At 35.8% G+C, this 13,591-nt stretch overlaps 1 protein-coding gene across 9 annotated transcripts in view; it reads right to left on the reverse strand.

The window, feature by feature from the left end:
- The window catches only part of LOC123316690 (obscurin), a 217,089-nt gene that overhangs the window by 84,661 nt on the left and 118,837 nt on the right, over positions 1 to 13,591 (reverse strand). For 7 of the 9 annotated variants that reach the window (XM_044902926.1, XM_044902909.1, XM_044902900.1 and 4 more), the window contains 3 exons: positions 13,041 to 13,328; positions 11,383 to 11,505; positions 4,493 to 5,323 (listed from right to left, as the gene is read on the reverse strand). In XM_044902926.1, the coding sequence (XP_044758861.1) occupies positions 4,493 to 5,323; positions 11,383 to 11,505; positions 13,041 to 13,328 (1,242 nt within the window). The remainder of the gene's footprint in view (positions 1 to 4,492; positions 5,324 to 11,382; positions 11,506 to 13,040; positions 13,329 to 13,591) is intronic. The other 2 variants (XM_044902918.1, XM_044902944.1) reach the window with 2 other exon arrangements.

Consider the following 13,591-nt stretch of genomic DNA (forward strand, 5'->3'; position numbering starts at 1 on the left):
CGTTTATAGTGGTGGATTCTGCGTCAGTCAGGCTTCCAAAGTCAAGGGCAGTGACCAGCTTCCTTTGGCGCGCTGCACCTTATGCAGTTCGAATGTTTATACAGGCAGTTACTTGTTTATACAGGGAAAGGAAGCCCTTCAGTATTTAAAGCTTATTCTGTAAACAAATTTGTCATCACTACACTTCTCACGGGGAGACAGGGTTTTTTACTGAGGTTTTTCCCTAAGCTCTTGTATCATACTCTAAATTGTATGGTACCCCGTTACACTAACCTTTGCTAAAACTCACACATATGCTATATTGTTTGATAATTAAAAATGTATTGATGACATTCAAAAGAATATATATATATACAGGGTGCTTTATCATAAACTGGACAAACATATATAGTGAGTAAATAACACCGGGAGAATCACTTTTGCCTTATGACATATACCCCGTTTTCGACGCATAAGCGAGAAATAAGGTGTTCAACGTCGTATTTGAGCTCAGTTATGTATAAACCTCAAAGTAACGGTTTCTGGTCACATCGGAGTATTTTTGAGTGCTCAATTCAGAAAAGATGAAGAACTCCAAAAAAAAATTTCAAAATCGCGGAAAACCTCCGATGTCCGTGATTTTTGTTTGTTTCCAAATTGAATTTCATTTTCTAAATGAACACAATTTTCGAACAATTTCCTTGTAGTTTCCTACAATCAGGAAACATTTCAACAATTTTGAGTTTTCATTTCTCAGAAACGCGTCATAAGGCTTATTAGCGGCTACACACTGCCCAACTCGGTCGGGCCGACAGACCGACTTGGTTGGGTTGGATGTGAAATCGGTCCGTGTGTAGCTATGACCGACGACAGAGGATTTGTCGGGTCTTGTCGTACAGCCTAGCCATCCAGCCGCACGACCGACCGACTAAGCTGGATCGTGTGGAACGCTGTCGGGACGTCGGGTGGAAATGTCATTCTGTATTCAGATGTCGACTGGACAGGTATTCGCTGCTGCAAAAATGGCCCTCACTATTGATCCGAGCGATGTATAATCCAGCGATCGTGAAATTCAACTGACCAAGTTGGACGGCGGTCGTGCCGTCTGTACGCAACGCCCAATCTGGTCGTCCCGACAGTTGGCCCGACCGAGTTGGGCAGTGTGTAGCCGCTTTATATTCAAACTTCGGCAACGTGATTCATGTCATCCGATTTTCAGTTATTTTCGTATTCTTCCCTTCCCTTGTAAATTCATAATTGTCTTGTTTATATCCACCTGAACATCGGAAAATACAGGAAATGCTCTGATTTTCATGGGTATGAAACATGACACACTGATACCATAGCCTTCCCCAGGCATCATACAGTTAAATATGAGTCCTCACCGAGTTATATAGGTATCAAATTATATAACCATTTGTCCAGTCGCTTGAAATCAATGAGTGGAAAATCTTTAACTAACAGGTGTTACTACAGTGTGGAGGAGTTCCTTAAGGACTCCATTTGTTGAATTTGTTATTTTTTTTTCTCTTCTATTTGTTATAATATATGACTTGTCCTATATATTTCTAAAGTGTCCAAAAGAATCAATAAAGTTTATTTATTTATTTATATGATGAAACACCCTGTATAAACAGGTAATTGTTATGTACACTCGATAAATAATCGTCAGCCGGCACGATGCCGGTGGAATATGCGTCATTCGAACTGCATAAGATGCAGCGCGCCAAAGGAAGCTGGTCACTGCCCTTGACTTTGGAAGCCTGACTGACGCAGAATCCACCACTATAAACGTAACTGACGTCCATTTTTACATTCAATTTGATTAAAATAATCATATTTCAAGTGAGGATCGGTCACTTGTCAATTTTCAGATTTTTCCGATCACTTCAACCGCCTGACTGACGATGTTTCCACCATCGGAAAAGTGACTGACGCCCATTTTCACTCATAATCATGAATAATTTACCTTATTACAAAGTTTCACGTGCAGATCAATCACTTTTTTTTAAGATTTTTCCGGCGAGTTTCATCGCCTCCCACGCCCACCGCTATTGGACTGACTGACGCGCGGACCTCATATATACAAGTGGAGAACTACTCATCCTAAAAAATTCGTGTGAAGATCGATCACTAGTTCAAAAGTGACGCCACCTACCGGACTATAAGTTCTTGCAACAGGCATTGAAATAATGAAAACATCAAATTTAAGGCACTATTAATTAATGCTGATTTAATGGACTCCTTCTTGCAACTGCGTGTTCAGTCTCTATATGAGATCGTTTGATATGACAAACGCAATTAAATTTTGGAATGTCAAATGCTTCTTCATTTTTCAGCCATTCATTCATTTTCGTTGTCTAACTCTATCCTTGAAATCCTCAACATGGGCTGATAATTTCTTACAATTCACGGGGAAGAGTGATGAGCCTCTTCAACCACTAATGAGTTTGGAGGGTTACCAAACGATTGAGAAAAAGAAGTAAATGATATTCAGACGCCTACCGATAGAAAAATCCGTAAATATTACGATCTGAATTCAACTAACTATCTACCATTACTGAGGGTGGAAAGAAAGACCGTCATTATCAAGAAAGAGTAGATGCTGACCATGGTGTTGATCTCGTTCGATCACCCACCCTGATGAGAACAGTTATGGAATTTTCTGACTATATTAAATGCCGGCAAGTTCTACCCAGTATCATCATACTCGATCGCCATCCAGCAGCTAACGAACCAAAATTGAAATCCTCTCCTTTCGACCCAAGAGTAAAGATGGTAAAGTTCATCTTCATAATGCTTCAAATCTCAGTCGTGAGACATTGAAATATATTGAGAGAATGCCTACGAAATTCATCTTGTAGACTTCACGTTGACGTTGCTGCAATCATTAGATCTGACAATAAAAAAGCCGATCATCTCAGGCTTCAATGTTAATTTTGCTTCAAAAGCAGCAGAGACACTCATTCTCAAAATGAACACTGAATATCACAATGAGAATAATAACAGAGATAGAACAATAAGATACGGAACTATACGGTTGATGCAGATTTTTTTGCGTTTGTTGTTTGCAATCGAAAGTTTTCATATCGTTACTTAAGTTTCCAGAAACCTTTCGTGGCTTTTTTGAAAAATCAATTGTATGAATGAAGTTATAATTTTATTCGTTTAAAATAAAGTTCCGTCAGTGGAGAGAGTTCATAACTCCAACTATTAGATGGATTTATAGCGAAAGTTGCCGAAGTTTTACTTTTCGCGTGGCTTTTCACGCACCAATTTTTTTTTTTCATTTATGACCTCACCTGTGGATGATAGATGAAAATGAATTATTGGGGATACTACGGTACAATCCTTCGAAATGATAGAATTGATAAAGATATGGTTGAAAACTTAATACTATGCCTGAAAATCAAGAAATGAACACGAGCAGGGAAAATATGTATTGGGAGTCTATTTTTTAGGACTGTCAGTATACATAAAAAGTTGGCAAAAGTGAAGGTATTTGTGAAATGTCTGAGAAATCGAATTGTTCATCCTGAAGACACTTCTTGTTATTCCTACAACTGCTCACCATCTTATTTTTTTCACGATTGTGTATCACAATCATGGATGAAAACGAATTAATAAATTAACCACTAATTTTCACTAATAAATTTACCATATTTCAATCAAAATTAACTGCGTTCATACTTACGAAGTACAAAAATTGATGGTTTTGTAACTGCATCACATTGGGAAGGATGATAAGATATATGAATCATGCAGGTTTCATTTGTTCATTACAAAAAATTTAATAATTTAAAACAATTTCATCCATTAGACAAAAAAATACTCAACAACATAAAAAACTCACTACTGTATTTACAAAACAAATGATGAAATCAATAAACTCTATTCTCATTGAATAGAAAAGTCCTTCCTTTTTCTTTACAGGTTTTAAACCTGACAATTTTTCCATTCCAAAAATACAAAAAGTAAATCAACTATAATAAAAGGTTCATTAGTTTTAGCATTTATTGTTTTCATCATCATTATCGAGCAAAAACTTTTCAAACGTTGAAGCAAAATTTTAAAGATTGTTAGATTAGCATATAAAAATCATTAATTACTCGCCATATAAAGACCCTCTTTTTTACGAGGTTGGAATACTTATACAAGGCTCTCACCTTGTGATTAATCTTGAATTCATCCACATGCTAGCAGGGACAAAATCTTTTTGTTTTAGAATCTGATTCGTTGTGTTCATTGAGAAAAGAATCTCCGGTTAATGTCAGCGTTTTAGTTAATTACTGGAAAAGCATAAGCATTAATTTAAGGTGTATGTGTAATTATATTCGGAAAATGCTTTGAAATCACTTCATTTCAGTTGAAATCGAATTTTTCATCCTATGACTGTTTGTTTGGCTGGAGATATTGTGATTTTTCATAGTTATTAGGGTATATTTAATAAAATTTATTATTTGTTAAAACATAGTGTGTATGGTATTTGATACGTTGTTTCATTTTTAAATACCTTCTTCTAGTTTCCTTCCTTCGTGGTCATCCTCCACATTTTTTGTGATTATCTCTTCATCTTCTCTTTCTCTACTTTGAGGTTTATCATTAATTTCGCCTTTGGCAATAGTGTTGTCCACCGAAAGAGAAGCTTTTCTGGATAAAGAAGTAGGTTCAGGGGTAGGAGTACCTGGTTCTTCATTTGCATGATTATGCATCTCAATGAATTCTTTTGTCCCGCTTAATGCTTTGGATGGAGTACCTGCGCTCACTGGTGTAGGTTCAGCAATTTCAACCTCTGGAATTTTTTGTATCGTAAGTTTCAAACTTTCCTTTCTTCCACTCCTTGATTTCAGAGGTTTAGGTTCTTGAGAATTTACATCGGATGTTTGTGGAACATCTACAAACTCTTTCATTTCAACTTTTTCTACCGGAGCAGATAGGCTCCTACCAATTTTTGTCTTATGTTCATCAGAAATACTTTCTTCAAGTTTAACACCTGAATTTGTCTCTATCAGTTTTTCCTCCAAAATTTCCTCTCTCTTACTAGACAAGGCATTTGTTGACTTTGGCAGTTCTACATCTTCAACGTTTTCTTCCTCTATTATTATATTTTCCACTACATCTATTTCTTCTATTGTTACTGATGAAGTTCGTCGAGATTTTTTGGGAAGGGTGAATGTTTCTTCTGCTGGTTTGATACTTTCATCATATCTTATATTGTATTCAGCAGATTCAGCATGGACTGAGCCTGGTGACTCAATCAAAGGGGTGGAGGGTTCCTCAATGAAGGGTTTGAGAGTTACTGTTAGAGTTTCCTTCATGGTCATGTGGTTTTTATCAACTGGACCTATTTGTATAAAATGTGTAGTGTGAGACTTGTTAATATGGTTGAGTTTTTACAAATCGGTTTCATGTTATTCTTGATCGAGAATATGTGTGATGAAAAATTTCCCAAAAAAACACCAAAAATTTGAATCGAATGTATAATGATGAAAAAAATTGCTACAATTCGTCGCTCATTCAATTGGACTTTGAATATCGAAAATTACTTCTTTGAGAGCGTTAAATTTCTACACACCTATCGAATTCAGAAAAAAAATTAGAAACTGAATAAGATTCGAATCAGCCATAACAGTTGAAGGATACCCACTTGGAGCACTGTCGAATAAATACAGGATGTCCAGAAATAAAGACAACAAAATTTGGTCACAGATTTTCGAGGCAAAATAAGGAGACCCCTATTTCGTCTTTCGGAGTTCAGCACCCTGAATTTTGTCCCTAATAGTCATCTCTTCTTATCTTGAAATCCGGTTATAAAAATCAAACATCATAAATTTTTACACAGCAGTTTTATTATATGAGAAATCTGCTACCTATTAGGGCGATGGGCAATGGTTTTAAAGACATTGTGTTGTGTTGTCATCCAGCAAAAAGAATCGGATCCATCGCCAAAATAGGTAGCACTGTAAGGTTTCACCTATTATAAAACTTCGTCAAATTCATGCAGTGACTTTCGCATGACCAGATTCTGAGATGAAAAAAAATCTATATTTGGGGGGGTGTACCTTTGAAAGAGTGGGTCTATTGGCAAAAATCAAAACTGTGATAAAATTTTGTTACACTAATTTCGAGACATCCTGTGTGAGGAACATTCCGTAATTTGCATTCAGTTAAAAAAATTTTATGTTTCCGAAAATTTTCTATTGTAACATAAAGTATGTTCGAAAAAATGCGGCGTCAAATAGGCAGTGAAATTTGGTAGTTTGCTATTCTGTAGCAGTCAAGGTGGCGTTTCGGATTTCTGCTAGAATCTGATGGAAATTTTCCTAGAAAAGTTTTGATATTGAAACTCACAAAAGATGCTGATGCTATTAGCTGAGCGCGACATTTTGACACATAACATCAAAAGCTTCATAATTCCGAAGGCAACTTTACCATTAATTTTTTTGAACAACCGTTAGTTTACCAACTTTATCGTGATTGCTTGAAAACAAAATTTTTTGTGTTCAACAACAAAAGAATCTTCTACCTATAAATAATTTTGTTAACCATTGTCACTATAATTTTTGTTTGCAAGTGCGGCAAAAATGAAGATGTTCCGATATCCGAAATTGCTAATATTACGTGAAAAACAGCGTCAAATATACATCCCCTCTACATATATTATGTGCTTCGAAATTGAAAACGTTTTCGTTGAAAAGGGAAAGAGATATTGTAGTTTTTCATTATTTCGAACAATCAACTACTGTTTGTAGCATACAAATACTGGGACTACCAAGCTATTATGAAAATGTTCAAAAGAGTTTAAAGCATTAGGTTGGAGCAGCTATAGTCTGATCAAATGGTGTGCCAAAGCGCCTGTTTTGTAACATGAGTCCGGAATTGTGTGTTTTCTGGTGTCCTGAATACGAATCCGCAGTTTTCTGCCTCGTAGCAATATTGGCTCAGTTCGAAAACGTGAAAAACCTCGAAATTTTTGGAGTTTTTCCGGTTCTCTGGTAATATCTTGCGAACGATGCGTACAGAAAATGTGACTATATTCAAAATTGATGAGCACAAAATTCTGCATCGAATGACAACTGTTATTGCTGTAAGCTCGACATCGTCAGTCGAAAAAATTCAATTTTAGTGAATTTTTGTGAAAACTCTGACCCTTCCCCCTAAAACATCCAATATGTTGTTGGGTGGGTCGGATTTCTTCTTATTGGAGTTATTGTACCCCTTCATTTCGACAAAAAAGCGAAAAATGAGGAAATGACTAGTTCATGCGTAAATCCAAACTTGAAATTTTGGTGTTCACTGAAATGAATATTTGCTGAAATTTTTATTCGAAGGTTTTCTTACGTAGAGTGGCTGTTTTCAAATCGCTATAGCCTAATAATGTGTTTATTGTAGGTACCTACTTGAAAGAGAAGTTGCTGAAAATTGTCCTTTTTGGACTGATTACGACAGGTCCCTCAAGCTGAAGACCCACCTATAACATTCTAGCAAATAGATGTGATAGGAATTTCGTGCCCATTTTGTGCCAATTTGTACCGTAAAAAAATTTTGTGCCCGTATATTCCGACTTTTCCGATGGGTCACCAACTTGACGCTGAGACCCGCCCATGGAATTTCGACAAATGAATATGATAATAATTTTGTGATCATTTGCTGACAATTTGTGCTGTAAAAAAATTTTGTGTCCGTATATTTTCCGAGATATTCCGACTTTTCCGATGGGTCATCAACTTGAAGCAGAGACCCGCTCATGGAATTCCGTCAAATGAATATGATAATAATTTTGTGATCATTTTGTGCTGTAAAAAAATTTGGAGCCCGTATATTTTCCGAGATATTCCGACTCTTCCGATGAGTCACCAAATCGACGCTGAAACCTGCCTATGGAATTTCGACAACTAAATATGATGATAAGTTTGTGCCCATTTTGTGCCGATTTTTGCCATAGAGAAAAAATGTTGTGCCAGTATATTTTCCGAGATATTAAAATTAAAAGGTTCTTCGCGAATTTCGGCCTGTGCCGGTTCTGGTACAAAGCAGCAAACTGCAAATTCGTAATCAGCACCCTAAAAAATATATAAATATTTCCGTTGATCATGCTACTATATTTTTGTTCAGTCAGGAAGGAAAACATAGGAATACCAGAAACGCCAACAAATGTTGGAAATGTCAATAAGGATATTGAGATGTGGATAGTAGCACACCATGTAATTGAGAATCAAAGAGCCTTTCTATTTTGGACTGGAAGAAGAGCCTTGAAGAAGCTCAGAATATCCAACATATCAATAAATTAATCACGACAGCAGAACAATGAGATCAAGAAGACAAGTACATCTGAAGACACTACTCGAAGATCATAGGGGTAAACATCTTCACTCTGTATATTTTTGGAGTTTGACAGTCCAAGGCTTGTTGGAAGAATAATTATAATTTGCTCAAGGAGGAGACGGAGAGATTTGATATGATTTGTCAAGATGGAGTGATATATACAGGGTGTCCAGGGAATAACTGTACATACTCTTACCAGAGATAGAGTTGGACTAGCTGGTTACGGATTGACTATAAAAAATTAATTTCTGGATTTCCCTAGAAAGCTACAGGGTGATTTTCCAACTTCATGGAAATACTTAGACCATCATAAAATCCAAACTTATTGACGGATATTATTGAAACTTGGGAGGTTATTGACACATGCTAAGGTCAAGTCAGAAAGATATCAATTATTTCATTATTCCAGGACCAGACTCATTAATTTTCATTTAAAGTGTTCAGGGTAAAAAAAACACTTTGTGTTTCGAATTTCAAATAATTGATTTGCTTTTTAGGAAGAAGCTAAATTATGCTTCAATTTTTGGTATCACTCAAAGTTCTCACATCAACAATTATTTTTTTATGAATTTTTGAATTTGGATAAAGTTCGAAAAATTGAATTTTCCACCATGAAGAGAACTGAAAATCTCATGTTTGAATATAAAATGCTTCGGAGCTTTAATAAGCACTTCAATAACGAAACGATAACAAATTAAAAAAACTTAAATAAAGTAAAGAGTACCTAATAAAAATAAAAATAGGAACGAATGAATTGCTGAGTCAACGATATTTCAAAAGTGGTTCGAAACGAAAACCATTAGCTTGTATACATTTCTCTTGCCGAATTTTCAAATTGGATACAGTCTTCCGAATCATACCGCCATTATTTCTTATAATATCGCAACAGTTGATTATTCTGTTCATCAGCTGGTCTCTTGACTGGAAGAAGTGTAACTTTGGTCTATATCATTGTTGTCGAACACCCGGTATAAAAAAGAATAATTTTGAAATATGCTATACACATAACCAATTTTTTTTTTCAAAATACCTTTATTTACTCCCTCAAAGTGAAATCCGCGTCTGGGGTGGCCACCCAGTATATCAACAAATTATTATAGTCTTCTTCACCTTCAGTGACTTTTTTAAGGAAATTTATTATTTATTTTCGACCTGCACATGATGTCCTGTTCAGGTAAATAAATTGCAATTTTCGAACTTTACCCAAATTAAGAAATTCATAAAAAAATTATTGTTGATGTGACAACTTTGAGCGATACCAAAAATTGAAGCATAATTTAGCTTCTTTCTAAAAAGCGAATCAATTATTTGTAATCCGAAATACAAAATGTTTTTTTTACCCTGAACACTTTAAATGAAGATTAATGAGTCCGGCCCTGGAATAATGGAATAATTGATATCTTTCTAACTCAACCTTAGCATGTGTCAATAACCTCCTAAGTTTCAATAATATCGGTCAATAAGTTTGGATTTTATGATGGTCTAAGTATTTCCATGAAGTTGGAAAATAACCCTGTAGCTTTCTAGGGAAATTCGGAAATTAATTTTTTATAGTCAATCCGTAATCAGCTAGTCGAACTCTATCTCTGGTATGAGTATGTACGTTTACTCCCCGGACACCCTGTATATATATATTCTTTTGAAAAAGAGTGTTACAAACTTTTACAATCTGAAAAACAATGAAGCGGGTGTAAAGAAATGGCAACAAAAGACAGATCCTAAAAACCTGTTCATCGTTCCAGATCTCAGTGTAAGCAGAGGAAAAATGTCAACGGGGTACCATACATATCTTCGTATGATACATGAAAAAACAGAGATAAAAACCTCAGAAAAAACTCTCTGATGGAGTGATAAAACAATAGATGAAGATAGCTGTTATGCACGTCCTGTCTGCTTGCAGGCTTCCTCATCTGCTTTCATCTATATGCTGGCATATGCTGCTCGCATATACTGGCACTATGTTTTTCCAATAACTGAACAGAACCACTCAATGAAGCCAAGTTTTAGTTCTACTTGTACAATTTTTCTCTCCTGTTGATAATAATGTGATGCAACAAGAACAAAAAGAAGAAAAAATGCAAAAATTCGATACCTCATAGAATTAAAGATTATTCCTGCCTGAAGAACTCTGGCTGAGGTATTGGCTTGCAGAATACAGAAAGCAATATTGCCCAGGTCCCATCAGCTGTTAAAGGTTACTTGCAGTTTCCATTCGAAATCATCAGCAATGAGTGAGTGGACAGTTCCAACAGAAGTCATGCTACTTCAACTAGAACTATTGGACCGCCACTTCCACTTGATCTTTGGATTGCAAAGTTGAATTTGGTCGAGAACTCTTAGCTTGGATAAAAAATGATTGAAGTCAAGTATTCGTGTTTCGATGAACCGGAATTTTGTCTTATGAGTTCAGACCGACATGCGTTAGTTTCCTAGAGCAGAAAATTCTCTTCACTGATGTCATTGAATTTCTGTTTTATTATTGTTTTCAATAAACTCCGAACGAAACCCGAAAAAATTGTTGCAATCACCGTCTCAATGAGTTCGTGAGTTATATCACAGAACCGAAAACTGAAACAGAAAAGTTTTTTGAATGCAAATCCGGGAATGGCCCTTATCTTATGCTCAGCAGTGTACAATTCGAGTGGATGCTGTATGTTTGAATATGTCGGAAAATGACTGAATATATCATTGAATAGAGATGCTGAGAGTTTCGTTGTTGGCGGGTGAAACTGTTAGATGAAATTATGATACAAAAATCAAAACAACTACAAACTCAATCTACGCTTCGCAACAGCACAAAAGCTTGTAATACTTCTCAGATATGTATCTTCCAGTAATAGAGGAAAGAAAAGAAAAGCATCATCATTAGGAGATTGCTCCAAATGATTTTCTCCATACTGGGTACTACATTCGCGAAGCAAATTACCGTTTAAAAATTCTCCTTCAAACTGCTAAAACCAGACGATAAAAGCTAGAGTACTCCGGTAAATCTATAACCAAGACTACCGACAGAACAGTCCTCGCAAACCGTTAGGTATTTCGAATCCTGACGTCAAAGAAATTTTTTTATCACCATACCTTTCTCCTCTTCATCGCTGACTTCTTCTATTTGGACATTTTGTGAGTCGTCTTCTACAATCTCGATCTTCATTTTTTTCGGTTCTTCCCCTGTTTCTTCCACGGCGTCTGTATGTGTTACTTCTGTAATTAGTTTGTTGAGGGATAACAGTTAGTTTACTCAACATACGAGAACAAAGGAGTGAAATTAATATTTTTGGGCCGGTGGTTTGCATAATCCGATTTTTGTTCACGTCAGACACATAATGAGGTAATTTGCGACATAGTGCTGTAGATTATTCAAATTTTCAGAAGGGATACATAGTCAATTCAAAATAAGCGTAATTTCTAAAATACCCGTTTGAAAATGGTTATCTTTATTATCGAATGAGGATCATTACCTAACGTTTGAATCAGTCGTTCAGAACAGTGACCACTTTTGTTCTACTCCACTTATGGAATTCTTAGGAGACCGTCCATGGTGACGACATCATTAGGAGACTTGTCTGTCACCTCGTGAGGATCCAACCATTTCTAAATACATCATAGCAACCGTGGTTTTCTCCTGTGTTTTCCGGAAGTCACAAAGTAATGGGCAAAATGGGCAAAGGATGGACAAGAAACTGAATGGTAGAAGAAACAGGTAGTCCAAGTAGTAGGAAATTGCTGTTTATTTTTATTCTCTTCTCGGAAAGTTTTCTTTTAATTTAAGGTATAGGGTTTATTTAATTAACCCCCCTCTTCCTCACGTAAAATCGAATGAAATAATAAAAAATGCAGGTTTTAATTTGAAAATCATAGGTTTAGACGAATTCGGTATGGCATACTCTTGAAATTGCCATCAAATTAGCTATTTAATCATGCAAAGATATGGTGGGATGTGTCATTTAAAATAAGAAAGTAGCTGTTTTCAGCACCGGAAAATGAAAATATTTTTGGAGAGAAAGTTCGTGGTCGAAAACACCAACATAAACAAGATTGTGATTAGTGCTCTATAAGCTCCTAATAGGCCATCCACCGTGGGACACCCTGTATAAATCGATTTTCAGTGCCAAATAACTCGAAAGAAAATGGCACTATTTCACTAATTTCAAAGAACTTTGAATCATATATTCTGCCCTCCAAAGCAGTATTTCGCAAATGCTTACAATTTTGGTCTGAATCAAGATCCGGATTCTGCAAACCAATGGCCTTCCATGAAGAAGTACATGGAGAAACATATGACGATAACAGCATGAGTAGACATAAACAACATGGGTTTGAAAAGAACGTACACTTCGGGACAGTTATTGCAGGATTTCATCATAGATTCGATCTACAAACTTTCCAAGTACAACTTAACATTACCGAATGTCAGTTTATGGAAGTAAATCCTGCAGTATTCTTGGGGTTTGGACATTGTACATGTATCACACCAATGTACTTACTGATGTGCATAAAAAAATCCTTGATGCGGTACCACCAAATTGATAATAGCAAACAAGTCGTATATCTTGAAAGGATATATTTGAATTTCACGAATTATCAAAAATTCTAGAGAAATGGTAATAATATAAAACTCATAGACACAAAATATAATATACGTTCATATAAGTTTTCGCATTTATAAGTATTTGATTTTCATGAAAAATATCATTGGGAAAAAGAAATTTAAGAAAAAAAATACAAAATGTACTTACTGTGAACTGTAACATGGCTCTTACTACTGACAGTACCCAGTTCATTCGTTACATACACTTCGTATTCTCCTTGTTCTTCATATTTTATGAGACTGACATCTAGGTTATAAGTTTCGTTTCGTTTGGAATCTCTAGTAATTTTTATTCTGGCATCTGCGTTAACTTCCCTACCGTTTCTGAGCCATTTGATCTGAGGTGTTGGACATGCTTCTACCTCCAGTTCTAGGTGAAGGGTGGCTCCCTCCTCAACTGTGGTATCTTTGAGATGCTTGATAATGCGTGGAGCACCTACGACATAAAAATCATCAAGTAATATTCCTACTATAAGAATTTCGAAAACATTTTCCAAGTTGAAAGTATTGGATAATAGTAAATTTGGATGTCCTGCATTGACACCATTAATGTATAGTTCCATATTTAAAACATATCAAGATGCTTCTTGGTACCCAAGTCGTCTTGTGTGAAAATGTCATGAATTCTTCAATTTTTTAATTTGTAGAGCCCGCTATATTAGAAGCTGATATCTTCAGGGTTGTCTGTTGTCTGTTTTT

This window comes from Coccinella septempunctata, chromosome 1 (assembly GCF_907165205.1).
Source record: "Coccinella septempunctata chromosome 1, icCocSept1.1, whole genome shotgun sequence".
In the NCBI taxonomy this organism is placed as follows: Eukaryota; Metazoa; Arthropoda; class Insecta; order Coleoptera; family Coccinellidae; genus Coccinella; species Coccinella septempunctata.